The sequence below is a fragment of the Protobothrops mucrosquamatus genome, unplaced genomic scaffold (genome assembly GCF_001527695.2).
Source record: "Protobothrops mucrosquamatus isolate PMUCROS unplaced genomic scaffold, P.Mucros_1.0 scaffold378, whole genome shotgun sequence".
NCBI classification, from domain to species: Eukaryota; Metazoa; Chordata; class Lepidosauria; order Squamata; family Viperidae; genus Protobothrops; species Protobothrops mucrosquamatus.
The window spans coordinates 1110781-1137022 of record NW_015386710.1 but is presented as its reverse complement, the minus strand read 5'-3'; the positions used below and the strand labels follow the sequence as shown (position 1 = coordinate 1137022).

General features: G+C 35.9%; 1 protein-coding gene across 1 annotated transcript in view; it reads right to left on the bottom strand.

The window, feature by feature from the left end:
- Nucleotides 1-26242, bottom strand: part of ABLIM1 (actin binding LIM protein 1) — a 151047-nt gene that overhangs the window by 77339 nt on the left and 47466 nt on the right. The window contains exons 2-4 of the mRNA XM_015815819.1: nt 19645-19779; nt 2419-2602; nt 595-704 (exon numbers count right to left, since the gene is read on the bottom strand). Coding sequence (XP_015671305.1) covers nt 595-704; nt 2419-2602; nt 19645-19779 — 429 coding nt within the window. The remainder of the gene's footprint in view (nt 1-594; nt 705-2418; nt 2603-19644; nt 19780-26242) is intronic.

Genomic DNA, 26242 nt, shown 5'->3' with positions numbered 1-26242 from the left:
GACCAGTTATAACAAAAGACAAATTTGGTTAATATTTTGAAAGTCCTTTTGCAAATTTGACATCTTCTCATCTAATATCTACACCTAATGTAATCCTAATCTTCTTTACTTCTCTTAAATATTTTCCTTACCAATTTTTTTAAAAGCAAGTAACTACCAAACATAAAGGTCTTATAAAAGGGTTTTACTTACTTTTGCTTATGAACAGAAAGGATATTAAAGCAATTACTTAAAACTCTGAAAATGTTGTAAATGCTATTTTAATACAAACCGTAATGCTTCTATATTTCCAGCAGGTCAAAATTAAAATAATATAACCTCCTATTTGTGTACAAAATAATTTGACCTATCTGAATAAAAAAGAACTACACTGGATCTACTTAGTTTCTCCAGATGCAGTTAAATTAAACAATAACAACAAAAAAATAAAAAAAGCAGCAGACTGCAGAAATAGGGGGAGACTATATCCAATTTCTAGAATGCAAACCCAACTTGTAGCCAAAGTTAGCACTGCACATTAGAATAAGGCAGCAGCAGAAAATAGAAATATAGCCCTCCAGACATTGGAGTACTTAGAAAAGATACAATACTTACTGCTGGAAGTGGAGAGTTCTTTTGGACTGGATACCATTGGTTGAGCACACATTTGACAGAGACAGTCTCTTCCATTAAAGGTAACCCGGTCTCCTGGAGGAAAAGGACGTCTGGGAAACAAAAGAGGCATTTTAAGGCAAGGCCATCTCTGGGGCTACATTGTCTTTTCTCAGCAACTTCCCGTTGTTGCAGCTGCTGTAAAATCAAGTCTCTTGCAGGAAAAAGGGCCGAAGCTTGTTCAAAATGCGGTATTGGCAAAGAAAGACATTTGGAGAAAATCCAAATACTAAATGTATCTCAATAAGGAAAAAATAATAATGATAGGAGAAAAAAAAACCTGAACAATACATTTTTATTTCAAAGGTTTGTTTGTTTTAAAAAGCCCAGGCCTATATAAGTGTTTTCATTAGGAAATGAAGCCTGCTCGTTGATAGTTTGAATGCTCAAATGAAAATCTTTAGAAATTTCTATTATTTTTTTCACCAAAAGTATATGCGATTAGATAGCTCATTTTTTTGGCAGTCAATGGAAGCAACAAATCCCAGAATTTAAGCAGTTCTTGGTGTTCTAAACAAGCAGAGAACAGGAATGCATCTACTGGGTGTTTTCATTACTCAGAGTAATGCTCAGCTACGTTTCTTTAGGAAAAGAAGGGTGAGTTGATTAAAAGTAGATACCATGGGAATGAACAGATCCTGCAACTACCACAAAAAATTAAATCAGAAATTATGGCATGAGGGAGTTTCAGCCTTCAACAAGAGCAACAAGATCCAGTTCTTCAGAAGGTAGACAACAGATAGGAATAAGAATATTTGGCTTGTAGCAAGTCAGATCAATGGTCCATCTAGCTGTCTGTTACACTGATGGATTGGCTAAAGCTCTGCAGAGTTTCAAAGTCTTTTTTTTCTCTACAGTGCTAGGCAGTGCTCTGTGGGAGGGTAAGGAGGATAATCATTCAAGTAAATTTAAATATGTGAAAGCATCACACAAATAAAAATACATTTTCCAAGGCACTATTTGTCAAAACATAACACCCAAAGATACTTTAATATATATTTTACTAAAATTACAGATAGAGAATGTAGTAAGAAAAAAGGGACATTCTGCCTCTAAAAATGTTTTTTTCCTCTAAAAGACTAATGGGAATCCCATAAACCTCCATAATCTTATGGAAATTTAGACAAAATTATCTTGACGGTTGACTATGCTGGGTAGGGATAATTTCCTGATCCTGACCACAGGAGAAACAGCCCCTAGAATCCAGTTATTTCCAAGATGTCTTTTATTAAATGCCAGTACTAGCTAAACAAGAATTACACCACTTAGCTTCCATGATCAGGTAAGTTTAGGTATATTCAAGTGTATCCAATCTTTATCCTTTTGCAAATGAGTAGCTAAAAAAGAAAACACCACAGTGAATTGTATGATCCCCTACCTCAGTTACATACATACATATATATAACTCAACATATCAATAAAAATCAACAATTTTTCTTTTTTGAATATGTTTTCTTTTTTCTCTAGGATTTATGTTCTCTAGCATCCATATAGATAAGGTGATAAAGAATGAGGAGGAGGAGGAGGAGAGGGGGAGGGAGGGGGAGAAGCAGAAGAAGCAGGAGGAAAAAGAGGAAGAAGAGGAGAAGAAGGAGAAGAAGAAGGAGAAGGAGAAGGAGAAGGAGAAGAAGAAGAAGAAGAAGAAGAAGAAGAAGAAGAAGAAGAAGAAGAAGAAGAAGAAGAAGAAGAAGAAGAAGAAGAAGAAGAAGAAGAAGAAGAAGAAGAAGAAGAAGAAGAAACAACTTTGTTCAGCATTAGTTGACTTACTTGCACATAGTGCAGGCAAAGCAGTTGGGATGATATGTTTTTCCCAGAGCTGTTACAACTTCTCCTTCCACAAACTCCCCACAGCCATTGCATCGGGTCCCATACATCCGCTGGTAATCCACAGTGCAAAGGTAATCACCATTCTTAATGAAAAAGCCTCCTTGAGCCAAATCACACCCACACACTGTGAAAATATAAAAAAACCAACCAAGAACAAATCAGTTTGAACATAGAAAAATACAACTATTTGTAACTGATAATGGAACACAGTTTGTCACCTGTGTTAGTTTTGGAAGCGTATGTAGTGAGGTTAGAAAAGGAAAAGAAGAAAATTAGAAGATGACAAAGAGGTCAGGGAATAATAATAAAAAATTAAGCAATAAACAGAATTTTGATGAACAAAGTAGGCATCAGGAAAGGCAACAAGATGGGTGGTGGAGACTAAACACCTTTCTAAGCAGAAAGCGTTAAAAATAAAAAGAAAACAATACAAAAGAAAAAAAAATCATAATGGATAAAAAGAACAGCAGACTATTTCTAAAGCCTGCAGCCATGACTAAATTAGCATAGGATAAAAAATGAAAATCAATTTTATTTATTTTCTTGCTGTAAAAATTTAAATTGAATGTATAGATACAGTGAATCTCCTCAGTGGTAGAGAAAGTTCTAACACATGAACTCTAAACTTAACAAGAGCATATATGATATTACCAACTTCTAAATATTTGTTTGTACAGTAACACTTTTGAACATCAATTGGAAAAAGTAAAACTAACTTAGATTTATTTTCTACTTTATTAGCTTTATCTACAAATAGCTTATGATCAAAATAAAAATAAAAATATGTAATTGCAAATTAATTTTAACATCCTATTGAAATTGCTCTACGTTTCCTCTCTTTCTTAATACTGATGGCAGAACAAGGTCAACAGAATTTTCATGGCTTAAAATCTAAGCAAACAAAGAAGTTGCCTTAGTTGAAATAAATTTATCTGGTTTTCAACCAGTCCCTTTAGTCTGACAGTTACTATTAAAATGTAACACTTTTCGACATTAATGTTAAGATGCCTGCTACATTTAAACTGACTGGTAGCACAGCTTCACATGGCAGGTTAACACAAAACAGTACCTTGAAATGTTGCTTATTTACATTTGGTTTAATATGCTAAGCAAACAAGGCCACTAAGATTTGCTCAGGAAGTCAAGATAGAAAAAAAAAATCCTGGTTCAGATATGACCCAAATCATAACTTATAGTGAATTTCTTGCTTTTTAGCCTGTTATATTTTTGCAATGGAATGACTGCTTTATATTCTACTCACTCCAGCACATGAGTCACAAATGCAGCATCTCAAGGTTAAAAGATCACACATTTGCAAGGTTTTTTTAAAAAAAATAAAACTTGATACATGATATAATCCTTAATTTAGATATTTCTGGAAACATTGCATGTGAAGCCAACATTATTCCATAAACAAACTCATAAATAAATAAAAAATTTAAGAAATAAATAAGAAATTTAAGAAATAAATAAGATGATTTTAAATAAATGCAGAGCAAAACACATTTCTGAATTTTTTTCTGGAGCATATTTAACCTTTCCACCTATTGTGGTACAGAAGAGAGTAACTTTCCAATGCACACTATGAAAGGATTGTATATTTCAAGTGGTTTACAACACATACATTTCCATTTGTCTCTGGATGCACTGTGCACAGATTTAGAATCACTGGGTATCTTTCTCTGAGATCTTCAACTGCTAAACAAAGGGTCTCCTCTCAGGATTGCAGGACCAACTCTAAGAATGCTCCAAGAATAGCATTCACGAGTTAATGTACCTTTCAGATGTAAACAACTCTCTCACACACAGAAATTGTATACACACTCTACATTTTTTTAATGTCCTGCCTCCCCACTGACATAATGCATACTACTTCAACATTAGAGATGAAAAATCTAACAAAATGATAAAAATTTGTGTATCAAATGTGGCTCAAAATTTGGTTTAACAAAAAATGAAATAAATTAAACAGCATGGTTATACACTGAAAATGTAAAAAACGTTTGGTATATAGTATTCAAACTATTATCAACCTATGATTTGTACTCAAGACAATTTCAAGAACACCATGAACATAAACATCTAGTTCTAATAAGTAAATATAGTAATTTGAATCAAACTTTTGTACAACAAAAACATTTGACAATTTGTAGCTCAAAGCCTAAATATAAACTCTGTTCAGTGATATATCACGTGTTTTAATTGTCTATAAACAAAGATCCCAGATACAATCAATTCCACCTCTTCTTAGTAGGCATGGGACCATTCCTATCTTGATACTGAGGAAACTTTCTGTCAGAATGATGATCTGACTAAAAACAAAGTTGTGTCCTATGAATTTAATCTATTATTTTGGACTACATTTGAAAAGATCGTTTGAATTGCTCTGCATATTTGCTGAGTTCATTACAGTAGGAAAAAATAGCTATCCACATGGAAATAAGAGATGCATACTACTAGGAATGTATTTTCCTCAAATCTCCTGAGCAAGCAGCAAAATGCTATAAATGCTATATTTATATCATATCACTATGTTACATTATATTATCAATGGCAGCATTATCCCTATCACAGTTACAAGCATATATAAAAGACATATGAAACTCGTGATGTCACATGACATCACGCAACATATCGGGACAGTTTTGCCATTGTCAGCAATGGGGTGGGCGCGGCTTCCGCATGATGCGTCTGGCCTGCGGGCCGGCAGTTTGACACCCCTGATATATAACAAATAACTTGAAAAAATGATAATTTAAAAACTGCAATAAAATTAATAAAAGAACTATCCATTTCTAATTTCCAATTCACCCACAGCACTATTATTTTTGGATTACTTAAAATGACCATTCTTCAATGTATGGTCTCTTCTCAGTTTTAATGACATAATTTTTACTGAATATTATGGGCCTCTCATTGAAAAAAAACCAAGCTCCTAAAAAGGCTATTATTGTATAAAAATGAAATTAAATTAAGATTTACATATGCATCATCAGTGGAAGAACAATAATGTACATTAACCTTTCAGATGTAAACAACTCTCTCACAGAGATAAATTGTATACACACAATTTCTTACCAAGGCCTATTACATATGACCTTCTTTCTGGTCATAAAACATTCACTCAAGATATGTCTTCCTGAAAGTCAGTCCTATGGTGAAAATCACAGCATGAAAGAAAGCTATATTGGGACATATAAAGTAGGCAGGTCATGTTACACTAAGGACAAGCAACCTTGTTTAACTGATTTTTTTTTAATAATTTGGAATTATGCAAATAGAAAACCCAAACCCAATAAACAATATCCTAGGCTAGGGCTCAAAAGGTTAAAAATAGTGGGTGGATCAAAAGAAAAAAGAAAAGAAAAGCAAATTTTTGCTGAGTATTTTCTTCCTTCCTCACATGAACCCAATAGCTTGAATGGTAATCAAAATAAATAGCAGGAGCAAATATTGTTATTTGGGGGTAATGGTCTCCAAAATGTAGACTATGATGTAGTGGTTAAGGGAGTTGGACTATGACTGGCAGGACTGAATTCGTTTTCAGCCATGAAAAAATAATGGACTATATGGATAAGTTTGGAGAACAACGGGAAGCCTAGGAAAAAAATCTGACAAGAGAAACAGGAGTTGCCAATGGATTAACAGTCAAAGAAGAAATACTGGAAGGACCCACTAAATGTTCAGGTGGTTAAAAGCAATGGCAGATAGTTTGTGCCTTCAGACTTGCAAGATTCTGTTAATGTTGCCTTATAAATAAAATAAAATTGACTCATATAGGCACGATTCCCATCTCATTTACCTGGAGGTTTCCTATCTGATTTAGGGGAGGTGCTCACTTTGTTTTTTTCCTGAGATATAACAATAATCAAATTCAGTGTCTTTTTCTGATATGTTAACTGAACTACCTATCCTTAAAGTAAATGTTGTTTTATCATTATTCAGTTGTTGTTGGAATACTGAAATTCAGTCACTCTAAGAATTTTTAATGGCAAATGAGTAGTTTTGAGGGGAAGAAAACAATTGTATGTATATGGTTAATTTGAAAGCAGAGATAATTTTAAATTATGGAAGTAACAGCAAGAAACAAAAAGGCTGATGCTGAAAACTGCTCTCAAATGATAATTTGTCATTTGTCATGAATACTATATATTCAATTTTATGACGTTCTTCAAAACAACCAAAGTTTTGTATACTTCAACACATAAACAGAATCAGGAGGACACGATTTTAGGTAACAGAAAGAAGTAATTGAAATGAATGTGTAATTTCTTAACTATTGACACAGCCAATCAAGAAAGCAGCCGAAAACATCCTCCAAAACATTTTGGAATCAGGTAACTTTCAGTCTGAGATCTACACAGATTGAATATAAGAATATAGTCATAATTGCAACTGCTTTACATAAACACCTTTCCAACATAACAAATCTCAGAGCATTTAAAAAACACTATCTCCATACAGGGGTGGTGGTAGTAAAGACAGGACTGTGAACCGTGTCAGTTTTCATCTTTATACCTGTCTGTTCTGCAACTTTTATGCCAAACAAACCAGACGCCAAAACAGATAGAAGAGTCCAGAGGCAGTACTGCAAAAAGTCTAGTCTGTTTAATCAGCTTCACTAAACTTAAATGAAAGGACAGATACTTCCATTCTATCTGACAGTAAGATGAGATCTTAGAGAAGAAGAATTATGCATAATTCATGACAAATAAAACTAATGGAAAAAGAATGCAAGAATAGGTGATATATTTTGCAGAAGCTTTCTCACGTTAAACCAAATTTAAAAAAATCTCACAATTAAATGATCAAAGTTGATCTACTAGTGAGCAGGGAAGGAATATATGAGGCACTGATGGCCTGATGAGTTTGAGAAGGCAAAGGTCTTATAGTCACAGCAGCTACACCAAACTTTAGGTTTCTGAATTTTTATTCAATACAATCAAGTAAGTCACTTAGAGGATTATGTTGCTATACAAAACAAGGGCATTCAGTTCATATTTCTTGAGTAAAATATTGCTGATTAAAATACTAAATTTAATAGATTTTAAACTCTTAACAATTTTAAGTGTCAAGGTTTACATATTCACAGAGGATATAGACCGACCAGATTCTAGTGGCTCAAATATTTGTTTCTTATTTGCATCCTACTTGCTTTGAATATAAACAAGCAACCATAGATTCCTTAAAGCAACTGTGCTGTCATGGGAACATGTGGTGCTTACCGCAACTGGAGTACAATTGTGTGTGTATGTGGAACCTAGACAGTTTGGGTCTGCACTTGTCAATGTGTTGGTAGCTTCCAAGGCTGCTCTCCCACCCCAGTCATTGTAATTCCCCTGGTGCGCATACGAGCGTCCAGGGGTTGGCTGTCAGATCGCTCTCGCCCATCCTCCCACACACACCTGTCACAGGTGGGAGAGCAGCCTCGGAAGCTGCCAACACATTGACAAGTGCGGGCCCTTTAAGAACAACACAATCGATGATAATGAGCGGACCAATGACCAGAGGCAGCCAGTGATATAAGTAAACTCCCAAATCCTGGTTTTTATACTCTGACGATACTCTTGCATATTAAACAGTTGTGTTTATAACCTTATCCTGGTGTTCAAATTTATTTGTTATTTTTACATTTGTTATTTCTACTGTATGGCTATATACAGGATTCGTATTTTTAATATAATTAGGTGTGTATGTGTGTGTGTGTTTGTGTGTTAAATTTTTTTGGATTGCTAACAAAGAGTTAAAGGGAAATTGGGAGTTTCCCAGTCTCCCTTTAACTCTTTGTTAGCAATCCCAAAAAATTTAACGCACAAATGATGTCGCAGTAGCGACTACTGCCTGTGGATAGCCCTAGATCGGGCCGATACAGGCAAAAGATTTCTTCCTCCCATATTTGGGCTGTCAGAGTGCATCAAAAACACTCAAGACAGTGTATCTGGTCAGATAGAGATGCCAGGAGATACAGATGCCATGACATGAGATACAGCGAGGAGAGGCAGGATTGACCGGAACGGGAAAGGCAAAGAAAGGAAGGATGGGGGGAAAGAGAGTGACAGGACTAGAATGCAGATAGGACTAGAATGCGGGACTATTAGAGCAACTACGGCTAGTTAGAACAGACGGCCCCATTACATGATCAATGGGTAGAGCACGGAGTCAATTGGGTTTATAAGCAAACTCCCCACTCCAAATGCTTACTCTGATGACGCTGGCAGTGGACCAGCGAAAGCTAAGACAGTCGATTTTTAGATTTGGTAAATAGTTGCTTTTATTGCTTTTATTGTTTTAACAATAAACAGCTGTTTTATACTTATCCCAGAGTTCGAGGACTTTGTGCCATTACACACACACACACACACACACATATATATATGTAAATAATGCACTTGTGACATGAAAAAAATCTGATCACAAAGATAACAGATTAGGCAAAAGATAGAACAGTTACTTAACAGAACAATTTAGTAGGTTCCTTACCTTCCCTGCAGGGTTGTCTACATTCCTATATATTCTATCTCCCAAATCTAATTATGGCCACCTAATGCAGTAATGCAGTAAGTCAGATAATGCATAGCCTTATAAAATTGTTCTATTGTGTTCATAAATTCTCCTATAGCACTATTGAGTCATGGTGGTGCCAGACAGTCTGCCCACAGAATAATTTATTTAACAGGAAATCACAGTATTGGATATAGAAAGGTAAGCTTGTTCTGATAAATATACCAATAGAGAAGTATGTGTATATGTGCATACATATACATATATATGACACGTATACACAGTAGTGTATTGATTTAATGCCTGGCTGGAAGCTGTCTTCACATTATTTCCAATACAAAAACCAGCTGAGTTTAAGGTCACTTCATACCAGCTGAGTTTAAGGTCACTTCATACCTTTAAGTATAAATGGGAAAGTTAAAATATTACCCTTAATTCTGATCTTCAATCTTTTTAGTTTTGCTCACAAACACAAAATAATTTAACTGAGTACAAAATCTGAAAAGGAAAATGAAGTGTCCACTGATCTTAATGGATCTTCCCAGATTAAATATGGTGATAACCACCTGCAAGCTATTGGTGCTTATTAGATCATAAATAGCTTTTACAAACAGAATGAAATTATTAGATGACTCAGCAAGTGGTGCAGCCTCCAGGTCCATTTTACAGCAAGGCACCATACATAACTGACTGAGGGTCAGTGACAAGTTTAAAATGCTATATAATAGGGAGGTCTTCCTAAATAGGAAGGATCAATTGCAGTTGTGGGCTTTATAATGTGTGGTAGACCTATTCCATGCACAAGTAGTTAACAAAATGATCAGAATTCATTAATAACGTTCAATTAAATTAAGTTAGACAAAAACTGTTAAAGAACTCCATATTATTATCTGAATATTTTTATAAGTCTCATCTATACACACATACATACACACATACATATATAGCTATCAAGTAGATATTATATAATACCTACAATATACATTTCTACTTGGGCCATTGTACACAGTCACACAATGGTGCCAAGCACCTGAAAAAGTTGCCAAACTATTTTATTTTAAAATAGCTAGAAAAAATAGGACAGTATTAGCAAACATTGCAAAATGCCTATTAAACTGACAACCTAACAAGTGTAAAGTTAAGCCTATATACAGTGAATTACCATAAAGTGGTAAGCATTTTCTGCATTTCACAAAAATAAGCAAACTAAGTCTGTTTACCCTGCTAAATGTAAAGTCTTTTGAAATCCAAGTTCAATGCCTCTAGACTTCATGGGCACATAAATACAGTATAGTTTTTCTTGAAGGCAATACTGAAATGGTTTGCTGCTGCTTTTTTCCAGGATATTTTCTTCAATTTCCCTGCCTAGCATAAAGCCCTTTGGGGACAGAGAATAATAACACACTTTCCCCGCTAATCAAAGTTTTATTAGTCTTCTTCATAAATATAAAATGTACTAAGTATAGCTTTTTCATATAGTATTAGAATAAAATTTACAAATTTTTTCTTATAAAAAAATTGCTGCTGCTCACGGCTGTTCCCCACGCTAAACAGAGTTTAATATTCTTGGATTGTTGATTATTCTTACTATAGTCAATTTTATCTCATACTTTCTACACATGTTGTTCATTTTATTTTGAAGCCACCAGTCAAGATGTGAGTTACTCCTTGGATTAGCATCAGTCACAATCAACAGCTTATTGTCATTTAAATTTAAAATAAAAAGGTAACACTTAAATTACCATAGTTATTCTTACTTTGCTAAATCTGCAAAACTTCCCCCTGGGAGAGAAAAATAGAGAGGGGAATTTTTTTATTATTATTTTGGCATAAAGTACTGGGTTAGAATGCCTTTCTGAAAGGACGAACTATTTTGTTTAGTTTATTCATTTGCAGAAAATTAATAATATGAATCTTTAAATGCTACAGTATATAGCTGTAGTATACAACAACCCCACCCTACTTTGGATAGCGTCTTGAATTCATTTACATTCCATTCCTCACCAAAGGCAATAATTACACTATGCACAGACATATTTTAATCTTGATAATGGTCTCTGCTCAGCTAGTTTAATCTCAGTACTGTTATTTGCAATTATAGCCTCCTGGACTATTTTTATTTCACGGAAACAGAGGAATATGGGTATTTGGATGATGAACCACAAGACAGTGTTATTTGAGAGCTGAAACTGGAAGTGTAGCTGTGCCTTGTATTTTTCCACTGCGATTACCTTGGTATCAAGATGAGCAGTTGGAAGATTTCTAAAGATGAGTATAATCCTTCCAATGTCTGTGAAGAGGGTGAAACCTGCTACTTCTACAGATTTTCTTTCAATTAATTTTAAGACGCATGCATGTTTTCATCAATGAAAACCTTTCTAACACATTCAACTGCTTCAAACTGCCAGAGTCAATACCCATTCGTATAAAGATGTTAGCTGTTATGCAATTGGTGTGTGTGTGTGAGAGTGGGGTGTGAGGGACAAAATAGCTCAAACTTGCCATTTTCCCAGTTCAGACACTTTCATGATACATTATATTCTTACATCTCTTCACTGACCTATAACATAACTTTTGTTATTATCTGTTTTCAGCCATCCTGAAAACCAGGATTTGTGTATTTAAAAATAAAGTTGATAATTTTGGATTGGAATATTTCAGATGATTACCATTTTAGAAGGAGTTATTACCCAATTTGTAGAAGCACTGTACATAGATATACTATATACACATCTCTTGAAAAACTCTTTTCTTCTGCCGTGCATTGGTACATGTATTCACCAATGTATATATTTGAGTGAAAGATAGATGAAAACTGAAGGTAAAATACAATTTATTGTGTTTTCTCAGAGCAATCTCCATATTTTTTATTATAAGAATTTTCTTTGTGCCCTACTTAGAAAAAGAATTCCTACACAGGATCTCACACTTAAAAGATTTGCTATTGAATGTGCACAAAAGCTAGATTTTATAAGCAATTCTACACAGATCAGTGAATGCAGGAAAATTCTCTCAGATAAAGTTAAGCCATTATTGTTGTTTGTTTATGTAACATCAAACAATACCCTTTGGTACTGTAACCTCAAAGTATATGTATATATAACCTCAAACAAAAACCCACACACTTTCCTTCAATACATTTTAGTTGACTGAAGAATAACTGAAATGCTTTACATTTTAGTATGAAGAGTTCATTTCCTAAATAGTGATATTTATAGCTGACTGGGACTTTATCAGCCTTCAGCGAGTCCTAGAAATACTCAAAGCTGCTATGTTCACGTATGACTAGAACATACAAACTAAATTATGAAGATAATTTTTAAATGGTACAAAGGGAGTAAAGGTTGGATACTGATGCAAAAAAACTTAAAAAGTAAAAGTTACAGCTATTTCTTAAGTAATTATTATAGCACATATTTCAAATATGAGCTTAAGTAAGACTTTTAAGATTTAGCAAAAGCAGTTTTCTAAAAAAAAATTAAATCAGTGATATTCCTCTCCTATCTTTTTATGAAAATTGTTTCCCATTTTTAATTTTTAAAATTAAAATTGTTAAGGATATATATATATATTATTAACAAATATAATAATTGTAATTGATGCTTAAACTAAGCACCATAAAAAATCCTGTTTGAAACTTGAGATGTTTAAAAAGCTTTAGTTGAAGACTTTAATAAAGACAGTGAGAGAGAAATGGACAATCAGCAGCCTTAAACCTAAATGATTACCCAGTTTAATCTAAAGATCTTTTTAGCTTCCTCTAAAACTCATCTTCACTTGATTAATTCAGCCCCTTGGCAAAATTATCTATCTTTTTCTTACCAATTTGCTGTATTAAAAAGGCAAATATGAAAGAGAGAAGTAAGAGGCTGAAGAAAAAAAGAATATAAGATTGGGGATGGAGATTTCACCAAATTTCCCTAACATAAGGATCGAAATCTAGATTTTCAAAACAAAAAAGAATTACTATTCAGTGAAGCTCAACATACCCCCAGGAAGTTTACAGTTACTTTTTTTTATTATTCTTCTCATGCTGATATTTTTTTGGAACACCAGAGAGCAGAACATCCTCAGAGGTCAGCAGATTTTAATAGCAAAGTGATTTTTTTACTGGCCACAGCAGTTGTAGTGGTTAAAAAAGAGCAGTGTGTCCATTCTCCCATGCTCCTGTAAATGCCCCAAAATATACAAATCTTAATAGGTTTTTGTCCAATTGTATTTACTAGGGATCCCAACAAATAACATAGCTAAAAAACTTTTTAAAAGTTTGGACATAACAGAATAGCAGAATTACTGAGTGGAAGGGACCTTGGAGGTCTTCTAGTCCAACCCCTACTCAAGCAGGAAACCCTATACCATTTCAGACAAATAGTTGTCCAATCTTTCCAGTGTTGGAACAACTTCTGGAGGCAAGTCGTTCCACTGATTAATTGTTCTGTCAGGAAATTTCTCCTTAGTTCTAGGTTCCTTGATTAGTTTCCATCTATTGGTTCTTGTTCTGTCTTCAGGTGCTTTAGACCAGTGTTTCTCAACCTTGACAATTTTAAGGCATGTGGACTTCAACTCCCAGAATTCCACAGCCAGCATTGCTGGCTGTGGAATTCTGGGAATTGAAGTCCACATGCCTTAAAATTGTCAAGGTTGAGAAACACTGCTTTAGACAATAGATTGACTCCCCTCATCTTTGTGGCAACGCCATAAATATTGGAACACTGCTATCATGTCACCCCTCGCCCTTCTCTTCATTAAACTAGACATACCCAATTCCAACAACTGTTCTTCTTATATTTTAGCCTCCAGTCCCATAATTATCTTTGTTGCATTTCTCTACACTCTTTCTAGAGTCTCAACATCTTTTTTATATCATGGTGACCAAAACTGGATGCAATATTCCAAGTGTGGTCTTACCAAGGCATTATAAAGTGGTACTAATACATCACATGATCTTGATTCTATCCCTCTGTTAATGCAGCCTAGGACTGTGTTGGCTTTTTTGGGAGCTACAGCACACTGCTAGCTCGTCTTTAAGTGACTGTCCACTAGGACTGCAAGATCCCTCTCGCAATTACTACTATTGAACCAGGTACCACCTATTCTATATTTGTGTATTTGGTTTTTCTTGCCTAAATGTAGAACCTTACTTTTCTCACCACTGAATTTCATTTTTCTAGATACGGCCCAGTCTTCAAATCTGTCGAGATCCTTCTGGATCTTGAGCCTATCTTCTGGGGAGTTGGCTATTTCTGCCAGGTTGGTGTCACTTGCAAATTTGATGAGTTCCCCTTCTATCTCCTCCTCTAAATCATCTCACGGCAGGAAGTGCATATTCTATCAATTCCTCATTACAAGTTCCTCTAGAAAAATCAAAGACAGTAGAAGAAGATGACATTATAATTTTATTCAATGTCATAGTACTCTTCACATACACAGACCCAACAATTAACAACATCTTCAAAGGAATAAAATTCATAAGGAAAGAAGAAACAGCAACAAAGAACACTTCCTAGAGATCCTAATCAGCCGAGGAAATGGTGGCAAATTACAATTAAAAGACTATCAAAAATTCACCCACACTGTTATTTATCAAAGTAACACCCCATAAGAAAACCTGTGTGCAAACACTATTAGGACAAGCACAAACACACTGCAGCAAACCTGGACACCAAAAAAAGGAAATGAACATGGTTCAATATATACCCTCACAATTTTATCAAAAAGTTCCTGACTGCTCAACCCAACCCAACACAACCAAGCTATGACAATGATAACACTGCCATTCAGTTGGTCAGAAATAACCAACTATTAACACCACACCACATCATTGTATCACACAAACCAACTAAAAGCCCTCCAAAATATCTTAAACAAATTAAAAGACTCAAGTGGCCCACCAACACTCACAGGGCAAATTACAGTATATAAAGAGACAGTAAAGCTCATTCCTTTCTAGCACTGAAGATGTTACCTTCTGCAAACATACAACAAGGTTCATAAAGCACCAAGGGCTCCACAGTTCAACCCAGACCTATTTAATAGACAATTCAAATATTATGATCATACAAACATGAATTAAGATTTTTGTGTATATTTTTTCCCAAATAAAAACTGCAGAGAAGCACTGCATCAGCAGGTGGGGCATGGCACACTTTGGGCATTTATTTATTACATTTCTAAATTGCTGTAAACAAACAGCTTTTTATATCACTTTTCATACAATAAAGGAACCTATGGTATGAATTCATAGGATTACTAATTATTTGTTAGTGGTTATAATCCTAAACATGATGCTAAGAAACCTATCTTGGTAACTTAATAAGAAAAATGGGTTTTTATATAATGAGATTATAGATCAGAATTTAATTCATTTACTAGTCCAAATAAAAACTGCAGTCCAACAACATGACATCTTTCACACATCTAGAAAACTACCCAGAGTGTCTAGTTGCCCGTCAATAATGGAACAGTTCCTAAGTTTATATGCAATTCTAGTAAATAGATCTCAATCATAACAACATCATTTTATAATATTCAGAAGAGCTGAAAACATAAAATTTGGCAAAATTTAATATGGCAAAATATATTTATATAATTACGGTGCATAATATAGAGTCACCTATCTTTCTCTTTATCCTTGGAGAGGTTATTCACTCTTACCCATGTGACTCTGATTTGGCAACTCACTGCAAATGATTAATATATTACCAGCTTATAAATATCTTCATCTACAACAATACCCGAAAGTTAACCCCAAAGTGGAAAGAACATGTATTCTATTAAACTGCATCAGAGGTGCTCACTTTCTGCCAGCAGAAATAAAATTTTATGGGATGAGGTGCAACTGGAGAGGGAATATAAGCCTACAGATCAGTCCCCAGAGAGCATGTAGTCATTTCTCAGATCAAGGGCAAATCCAACAAAGATTGATTCATTTAAGCTATTCGATAATTGGATGATTATAAAGCAAGGCAAAGCAGCTACCTAACTCTGGTTCTCTCCCATTCAGAAGGAGAGGAGAAGCAAAACAAAGATTTTTCTTAAGCAAGTTATTGTTTAGTTGGGAGAAATTCATAGCACTCTTTGAGGAGCTACAGAAATTTTCCTCAGGCTACCAATCAACTTGTGAAATGACAAATTAAAACTGTTATTCTAATAAGAGACCAAATGCTAATGAAGCTGAGGGGCTAAGACATTTGAATCTCAATTATTGCCCAAAGTATAAAGCAGTAGAAGAAATAAACATATATCCTGCTACACAATTTGGACAAATTAAATCTATATAATAATAAAATTTTCATATCTGTTTATAAGCTTCACTTGGGCTAAAGGCTGCATCATAGGGCAACAACCTATGATGTACCTACCAAGGTACTTCAGATGAGCTAATTTACAGAACACATTCATACTCTGTGATTCATTACTCCCAGGAGATTGAAAATTTGAAAAGTTATGGCCACTTCAATGCCGCCATGCTTCCATGGTCAGCTACGGTCACATGCTTATCGTTTCCAAGATTCTCTAGCTGCTTTGCACAAGGAAAATCAACAAGGAAGCTTGGAAAAAGTCATAAGTCCCATGCTGGCAGGTAGGCAAATAGCTGCTGCCAAGTGAGGGGACAGTGAAGGGGTGCACGGGGTTGCAGGGGAGATGCTGCGTTCATTGGAGAGGATGTGCAGTGGTATGTGAGAGGCACCGTATGGATTGCACCAGGGTGTGTGAGAGATATTTCATGGATTGAGGAATTTAAGTGGAGCTGTGACAGTTAGTGCAAGGGTGTGAGGGAGGTGCAGTGAGAGTCAGGGAGGGTGAGTGAGTGGTAGGTAAATATTTCTAAAGAGATAACCCAATAGGTCATAGATTATCTAAATTCCTTCACAAATAGCAATAGCACTTAAACTTATATGCTGTTTCACAGTGCTTTACAGCCCTCTCTAAGCAGTTTACAGAGTTAGCATATTGTCCCCAGGAATCTGGGTCCTCATTTTACTGATCCCAGAAGGATGGAAGGCTGAGTCAACCTTGAGCCGGTGAGACTCAAATTGCTCACAGTTGGCAGAATTAGCCTGCAATACTGTATTCTAACCACTGCACCACCATGGCATGGGCAAACATATATTTGATCTTATAGCAAAATATTGTGTAAAAGTGCATATATGTCCATTTTAATAAAATTCTCTTTGTCAATACTAACAGATCAAAAATGAGACACAAGCCTTGCGCACAGTCACTCGTGCTCTGGTCACCTCCCACCTGGACTACTGTAATGCTCTCTACATGGGGCTTCCCTTGAGGAGCACCCGGAGGCTCCAGCTAGTCCAAAATGCGGCCACGCGGGCGGTGTTGGGAGGGACTCGTCGCTCCCACGTAGCGCCGCTGCTGCGCGAGCTGCATTGGCTGCCGGTGGCCTTCCGGGTGCGCTTCAAGGTGCTGACTATCATCTTTAAGGCGCTCCATGGCAGCGGACCGGGATACCTTCGAGACCGCCTCCTGCCACAGATTACCTCCCATCGGCCTGTACGCTCCCACAGGGTGGGTCTCCTCAGGGTGCCGTCGGCCAGACAGTGCCGNTTAGACAATATTTAAATATTTCTTTTTAACTAATTTTAAATTTTGTAATTGTTTTTGGTGTATTTTTAAATTGATTGTCAGCCGCCCTGAGTCCGCAAGGAGAAGGGCGGGATATAAATTCAATAAATAATAATAATAATAATAATAATAATAATAATAATAATAATAATAATAATAATAATAATAATAATAATAATAAATCAGTTTTTAAGTATGAGAAAACAGTGATGTCTCAGACTGCTGGAAATACCTTGTGGATTTCCTTCTTCAACTGTACCCTTCCTTCTTGGCTCACAATAATCTTACCTTGCTATGACATTCAAATTGGGGAAAGCAAAGCTTAATCCTTCTAGGCATAGTTTGTTCCATATTAAAATTAGAAATTCAGGGTGCCCCAAGATACTTTGCAATCTCAGACAAAGAACAAGATGTCTTTCCTCCATTCCATATACAGAAACTAACTGGAATAGAAGAGCTGAGTAGCCATAAATGTTGAGTCTTGTACTTCATAGGTTTGTAGAAATGATTGCTCTGGGTGGTTATGAAGCATGTCATTTTTAACCATTGCTCCTACCTACTCAAAAGCTAGATGAACACCTTACTCATAAGAAATAAACTGGGAAAGGAAAGTTTCCTTAAATAGACCCTTGTGCCAAAATACAATATTTGCAAAGGGGAGCAAATTTTCCAAAAAATTAAGCAAAGCAAAGATTCATGACAGTACTGAGGATGAGGTAGAAGCTTGTTTCACATCATTACAAATTGAATAAATGAAATGAAATTAATGCCATACTGAAAGTAATACCTGACTGGAATTCAAACTCAGATCATACAACTTCCATAACAAAAGCGAATGTGTTGTGAAAGAGCTAAATTTTCCCAAAAGTGGAACATATTTTTGAAAACCTCTCATTTTGGAGAAACATATTGAAAAGAACATATTATAAACTGTGATCAACAAATGTAAAGCAATGTTTTGATCTGAAGATCCTCTAACTGAATTTCTTGCTGCATCCACAAGCATTTATTAGCAAATTGTTTCACAACAACAAAGTAATCCAGTCTCTGGAAAACTGGATAATCTTTCCTGAAAGCAGATGGAGCATCAGATGGCAGATTAACAGCCAACCCCAACCAGCAGAACTAGTAATTATACGTACTGTATATTAGCACACAACTGTATATTAGCACACAACTCACTGCTGACTCCAGGACTTCGATTCATAACGGCTCAAGGTTGACTCAGCCTTCCATCCTTCCGAGGTCAGTAAAATGAGCACCAGACGGTTGGGGGCAATATGATGACTCTGTAAACCGCTTAGAAAGGCCTGTAAAGCACTATAAAGCGGTATATAAGTCTAAGTGCTGTTGCTATATACTTCATTGGACTGCTCACATGTGCTCTTTGAAGTCTGTGAATTAACCATTTTTCAAAAGGGGGCAAATAAGACTTTTAATACATTTGAACAAATTTGCTTCTTCTATTAGTTACATTTCACACACACACACACGCACACACACACGGGTGTGAGTATTTGTGTGTGGTTATTAAAGCTATTTTTGAAAAAGGTATTTTATAACATGAAGGGAGCACAGATAAACCAGCTATATTCAAACCACAACTTTTCCAATTGCCAGCCTGGAAAATATGTTTTATACTTAAATATGCTTTAATGGTCCAAGCAGTATTTTTTACAAGGTCCCACGCTGTAACATTTTTTGAAAGTTTGGACAGCCCTTATATTTGTTAACCAGTTAATGTAAACTCTAAAGTTTCAAAAATGGAAATATCTGAAAATTGCTGAAATTAATTTTTGTATTAATATTATCATTATAGCATATATATGGCTGCTCAATCAACATCATGTGACTATGAGTAGCCATTCATTCTTTCATAAATACATATATACATATCAAAGACACAAATATAAGGAATACTTTTGTTTGTACATTTAAGTAATGTTCATTCTCTATATCCTTCTTCATGGGTCTAAACCCAATAACAGGCCCATAAAATGGATCCAGCCAATCTCTTCTGAGTAAAGAAATACGAATAGTTTGATTGCCTGAGTGGCTAGCAATAAAATGAAATTACAGTACCTTTGCAGGTAAAGCATTTGATGTGAAAATGTTTGGCCTGGACTCGAAGCACTTCTCCTTTACATTGCTCCCCACATTTGTGGCAGTGAATTACAGGCTTCTCTGTGGGGTGATGAGGCTCCTGAGGATGGGCCACTGGAAAAACAAATTTTGTATATTAAATTACACATTTTTCTACTTTTTATAAATGATCGTCAAAATAAGACATATTTTAAAAAACAACAAATACTCTATAATGCTGTTTGGAGAGCTATGAAAATCATACTGTGTGATATTCCAAAATCACTTTCTCCTACCAGATCAAACCATAACATCCTAACAATTGGGCTTGGAAAATTATATTTTCTGTGACATTAAACCACCTGTACATAACCTTCAATCTAATTTTAAAAGCCTTCTGCATGAGATTACTTCTGAATTATAGGTGGAGATAAGGAGATGTAGAGAGAAACAGAAAGGGCAGCCATTAACTGTTGTCTGTAGTCCTACTCACTTCTGGCTTCTACAGTGCCCACTCTCTGCGAGCATCCATAAGAGCTGACTTTTTATGCTCTAGCAAAGGCTTGTCCAACCCATGGCCCGTGGCCCACATGCAATCCTGGACAGCTAGTAATGTGGCCCCACAAGATCATAAACCTTTAACATTATGTGGTTTATATACAGTGAGGGGAAAAATTATTTGATCCCCTGATTTTGTACATTTGCTCACTGATAAAGAAAGGATCAATCTATAATTTTAATGGTCTTGGCTATGGTGGAGAGTTTGGAATCTGATTGATTGCTTCTGTGGACAGGTGTCTTTTATACAGGTAACAAGCTGAGATTAGAAGCACTCCCTTTAAGAGAGTGCTCCTAATCTCAGCTCATTACCTGTATAAAAGACACCTGGTAGCCAGAAATCTTACTGATTGATAGGGGATCAAATACTTATTTAACTCATTAAAATGCAAATCAATGTATAACTTTTTTGAAATGAGTTTTTCTCATTTTTTGTTCTATTTTTTTTGTTCTATTTTTTAAAGAATTTCATGTTGACAGAATATTTTATAGCACTTTATACAGAACAAGAAATAAATAATGCCCTATTTTTTAAAGAAATGACTAGAACATAATTGCTAGGAATACAAAATGATCTCTTTTCATCCTCCAACTAGTCATTTTTAGATTCTATTTACAGTCCTCTGTTATTTAATCCATGTAAGTACTGAAGACTCTAAGGAACGCCTACTAATATTTCAATTAGATAATTATTTCTAAAAAAGACTTTGGTATAACAATGAGCTGTCCTATCTCTAAATAAAAAGTTCTATTTCTGAAACTTAAGGCCTGGATATTGGCTCTCCCCAAAAAACATGATGACAATAACTGGTAGCAGTGGTGATACATTATTTATACAGTACAAAAGGGTAAATGGGTGTATAAAAGATCAAGCCCAAGCTATTAAAAGTAACGTTATTCACTCAGAATCCATTTTCATGGAAATTCCAATATGAAGAACTTGCTGCATACCTGACTAATCCTAGCTGCTTAGATTCTAAGCTTTTGTGATGTTGATGTACTCTAGTAACAGGACTGAAGAAGTCAGAAGTGTTTTAAGCATGCCATTCTGATGTGTTCCAAAACATTTCAAGACCCAAATACATGAAGCAACAAGCAAAAAGTTAAAGAACCTACTTGTGGCTTAGAAATTCATACTGACATTTCCACTAGTTCTCAAATCAGATTAATCATGTGTCCACTCAGGTGTAGGGCCAAAATATGGGAAGGAAAATTGGTGAGTATATGAGGCATACCTCCCACATCTTGAGGTGATGCTCAAGTGCTTGAAAAAAAGTTCATGTATTGATTGAAATAAAGGTTCCAAAGTAAAAGCTGCTTTGGTCCATCTAGTATTACTATTATATATCATAAATAACTTCCAAACAATATTTTTTTATGTTGGCAATTGTAGAGTTACATATACTGTGCATTTCTAACTGAACCTGTTATTTGAAAATCTTAGTTCAAAATATTGACTGGAATAACAGCTATGACTTTGCATTCAGGAGAAAGGATTCACAGACAGTGAAAGGAGAAAACCAATATTTTTGTCAAGAGATTTTCATTTCTAAATCTCTCATATATTCAGAATTGGACAATAGTAACACAATAAATTTTACCCAAGGCCAATGAAAAATAAACCTGCTTCTTATCATTTTGAACACTAGAATCCCCCCAAATATTGAAAAAAATATATTCATATTGAACGCTAGGAGCAATTTCCTGATGGAAGAGAGCTTTTAAGTAATGGAACAGTCTAGTAGAACAATACTGGACTCAAACTATTCTCCAAAGCATCTAAAGGCAGGACAAGAAACAATGGATAGAAACTAATCAAGGAGAGAAGCAACCTAGAACTAAGGAGAAATTTCCTGACAATTAGAACAATTAATCAGTGGAACAACTTGCCTCCAGAAGTTGTGAATGCTCCAACACTGGAAGCTTTTAAGAAGAGACTGGACAGCCATTTGTCTGAAATGGTATAGGGTTTCCTGCCTGAGCAGGGGGTTGGACTAGAAGACCTGCAAGGTCCCTTCCATCATCATCACCACCACCACCACCACCACCACCACCACCATCATCATCATCATCATCATCATTATTAAATTTACTGGAGATTTTCCAATGACAACTGAACTTTTCTGAGAAATCTAGTGGATTCTTGCAGTGAGTAAGGTTTAGATTAAATGACCTGTAAAGTTCCTTCCAATTGATATAATCTATGTTTCTATAATTCTATAATTTGGAAACATGTTTTGGAATTATTCCTACCTTGCTGTAGTCGTTTAAGGATTATAATTGCACATATATGACTCTAATCATAAATAAAACATGAATTCCGAAGACTTAAAGGAAGCAGTGCATTCAAAAGATGTTCATTAAAAGCAGCCAGGGCCTCTTTAAAATCAATTGTTGCCTTATCACAATCATGGTTACAAATGACCTCAGGTGCTGACACTGTAAAGAGGAAATTCCGGTTTTCTGTAATACATGCTGATACTCCCAATGAACTCAGTAACCATATACAAAGTTCATAACAGGTACCGATTCCTCTGCTCTGCACAGGCAGCATGTGTGGTGCTTCTAGCCACAGAGTTATTTCTTCTTATATCACTGTGAAAAGTACCCAAACCAGGAAAATTATTTTATTTATTTATTCCCTGCCTTTCATTCCAGAGCTCAGAGCAGTGTTCATAGCACTATCTTGTCCTATTTTAATCCATAACAACTTTATGAAGTAGATCGGGATGAGTGAACTTCCATGGCTAAGATGTCTCCCTTCTCCATCCAACCTTATAAGCAACCCCCATCAGTAATGGTATAACCAGTGCTTTTTTTTCTTTAAAAAAAAAAAAAAAAAAAAAGATGCCGGAACTCACACATATCATACAACCCACCTTGCCTCCCCTACAAGGTTCCATCCAAAAAAGGTGCCGGAACTCCATTCTGGGCGTTCTATGAGAAAAAAAGCCCTGGGTATAACTATAAAAGTACTGTAAAGTAACAACAAATCATATACAAAAACACGTGTCTTTCATGACACTCAAAAATCTGCTCATAAATTGGCCTCTCTCCCCTAGGAATAGACCTGGTCCTATTATTTCACTTGATCTGTATAACATTTCCAGGAAAACTGCAAAGATGGATAAATAGTACATAATACATTACTTAGCTATAAGAACAGGAAAGCTTATGCTAGACCAATGAAATTAAATGGTCACATTTCTAGAAACCATTATGTGAATAAACAAATAGTATATTTTCCTTCTGTATCAAGCGGTTAGAAAATAATATTAACGTCTCTTTTTTCCCTCCTCTTTCATGATCAACATAACTGTTCAGATAGGTCAGACTCAAAATTTAACCTTAACTTTCCCACCTGTATAAACAGCACGAAAAAAGAATGTTTAATCCAGTGATACTTGGTTGCCACCTAACAGTGATTTGGCTTCTTTCAGGGCCATTTCATATACTGCAAAATATTGACAAAAATGAATTTCTGTGTAAGAATTTACCCTGCTCTACACAATGCTATAACACAATATGATATCCAAGAAATGTGTTCAATTTCACCTCTCATAAATCTCTCAGCCAGTATGATAGATGGAGTTGAAATGAAAATTTGAAGGGAGCCAATCTGGGAAAGATTGTATTAAGTGTGACCATTCCTTATATTGTGTGCATACATTGCTGCATATATAGTGTATTCTCATGCTTTGATTTATACCAGAATTGTACAATCTGCAGAAACAAGGTCATATGTGTCCCCATTACACGTGCCTTTTTCAGCCGTTATTGGGCTGAATTATAATTTTTCAATGTGATGCAGAAAGGAATATATTAATTATGAAATAAAGGAGAAGTGGGGATGATTTCTTATCAATCATAACCACTGCTATTGCTACTAATAACACCTTAACCACAATGTGGTCTTTTTAATTCTCTCTCTCTATTTTTTACTTAAAAGTCCTTCAGTATGCAATCAAAATGTTTATGTATATAATATATTTTTGTATATAATATATTTATATATATATAATATATTTATATATATATATAATATATATATTTCCAATAGCTAGAGGACTTCAATCGAACACTGTCTTTGTTGTCCTACTAAGTGTGCTCCGCTATCCTTGGCTAACATTCATTTTCTGTTGGAACTAGTTCTTAGGGTTTTTTTTTTCTTCAAGCATATCAAATGTAACATAGGTCATATTGACCTCTGACTCAATTTAAATAGTCAAATGTGCCAGGTAAGCAGTTTGTGCTTATCGTATCTGAATGAAACAGATTCCACTTTGGTAGGAATGCAAATAATCTAATGTGAACAAGGCATTCTGAAATGATATCAAAAAGCAACATCAGCTGCATAAACCAAAAATATCTGATATCCACAACTGACGTTATGCCTTTTATTAGGCCAACTGGAGTCAGAAGAAATGATTGCAGCAAGTTTTAAAGTTCCCACAATTTTACTAGGCAAGGGGTAGGCCATGGGTAGGCAACCTTGGCTCTTTCATGACTCGTGGACTTCATCTCCCAGAATTCCTGAGCCTGCCATGCTGGCTCAGGAATTCTGGGAGTTGAAGTCCACGAGTCATAAAAGAACCAAGGTTGCCCACTCTGGGCTAGGGGGGTGGGTGGGGGGTTTTTACTTGTTATTGTGTTTATTATGCTTTTGATTGTTTTTTTATGATGGAAAATAATAAAATTTCTTTGGAAAAAAAAATAAAGAAGAAAGATTGGAAGAAAATATAACTTGTGATTAGTCACCAAGGACTGTGTGAGTGCCTCTGGGGGAAAGATAAGCAGTCTGGTCTACAACCCAAGTCTTTCCTCTATCCTCTCTTTAATAATTTGCTGTAAAAATCAGTCATGTGGGAATAGGTAATCATAGAATCATAGGGCTGGAAGGGACCTTGAAGGTTTTCCAGTCCAAGCCCCAAGTTGGATTAGAGAAGGTAGGCGTCCTTATACATCCTGGACAAATGGTTGTCCAATCTTTTCTTGAAAGTGATACAGCAGTCACAACTCCAGAAGGCAAGCTATTTCACTGATTAATTGTTCTCACTATGAGGAAATTCATCCTTATTTTCACGTTGAATCTATGATGAGCTTCTTGTCCTGCCATCCTTGACTTACAACCACAATTGGGACTGAAATTTTGGTGACTGAGTAAAGTGATCATTAAACAAGACATCACGTGACTACTTCACTCAACAACCAGAATCCCAGCACTCCTAATTGAGATATCACATGGAATAAGCAAAGGGAGTCCCAGGTAGGAAGCACAGGGTGCCTCAGTGAATGTGAGGCTCTGTTCAGGAGCTGAAAATCCTCCTTGAGAAATCCAAGCAGGATTTTCAGCCCCTGAACAGAAAGACACTGGAGCTTGGCCTATGCTGGGCCTCTTCCACCCACCTGAAGCACCCCACAGTCCTTATTTTACCATGCTGCCTGAATGGATATTCTCTTCTTGGATTTTGGCTTCCTCTCGTCTCCCGAAGCTGACTGAAAAAGCTGCCTGCTGAAGGAGTTCAGCTCCCCTTAATGCACAGATGGGAACTCCTTCATCAGGATGCAGGAATAGAGCTTATTTCTATATCCCACAAAGGAAGTTCAGCTCTCCTCGGCAGCCATCTCCCAGAGCTAGAGTCCACTTAGCAGGAGTCAACAGCTTGGCACTATTGGATTTTGGGGGAAACTGGCAGAGAAGATTGCAAATGGAGATGACATGATTGAGAGACACTTCGCAACTGGACATATCAAGAGTTGCCAAGCACTCAGATCATGATCACATGACCATGGGAGTGATGGTACAGTGTTTTGTGATGGTTGAAGTCTATATGAGTCATAAACGATGCCCTTGACGTGATGGCCCGATGCCTGGAGGCCGTGAGGGTCTGGATGGGGAGGAACAGACTCAGACTCAACCCGTCCAAGACCGAGTGGCTGTGGTTGCCGGCGCCCCGGCATAGTCAGCTGACTCCATCGCTGACTATAGGGGGCGAAACTTTGGCCCCCTCAGATCGGGTCCGCAACTTGGGTGTTCTCC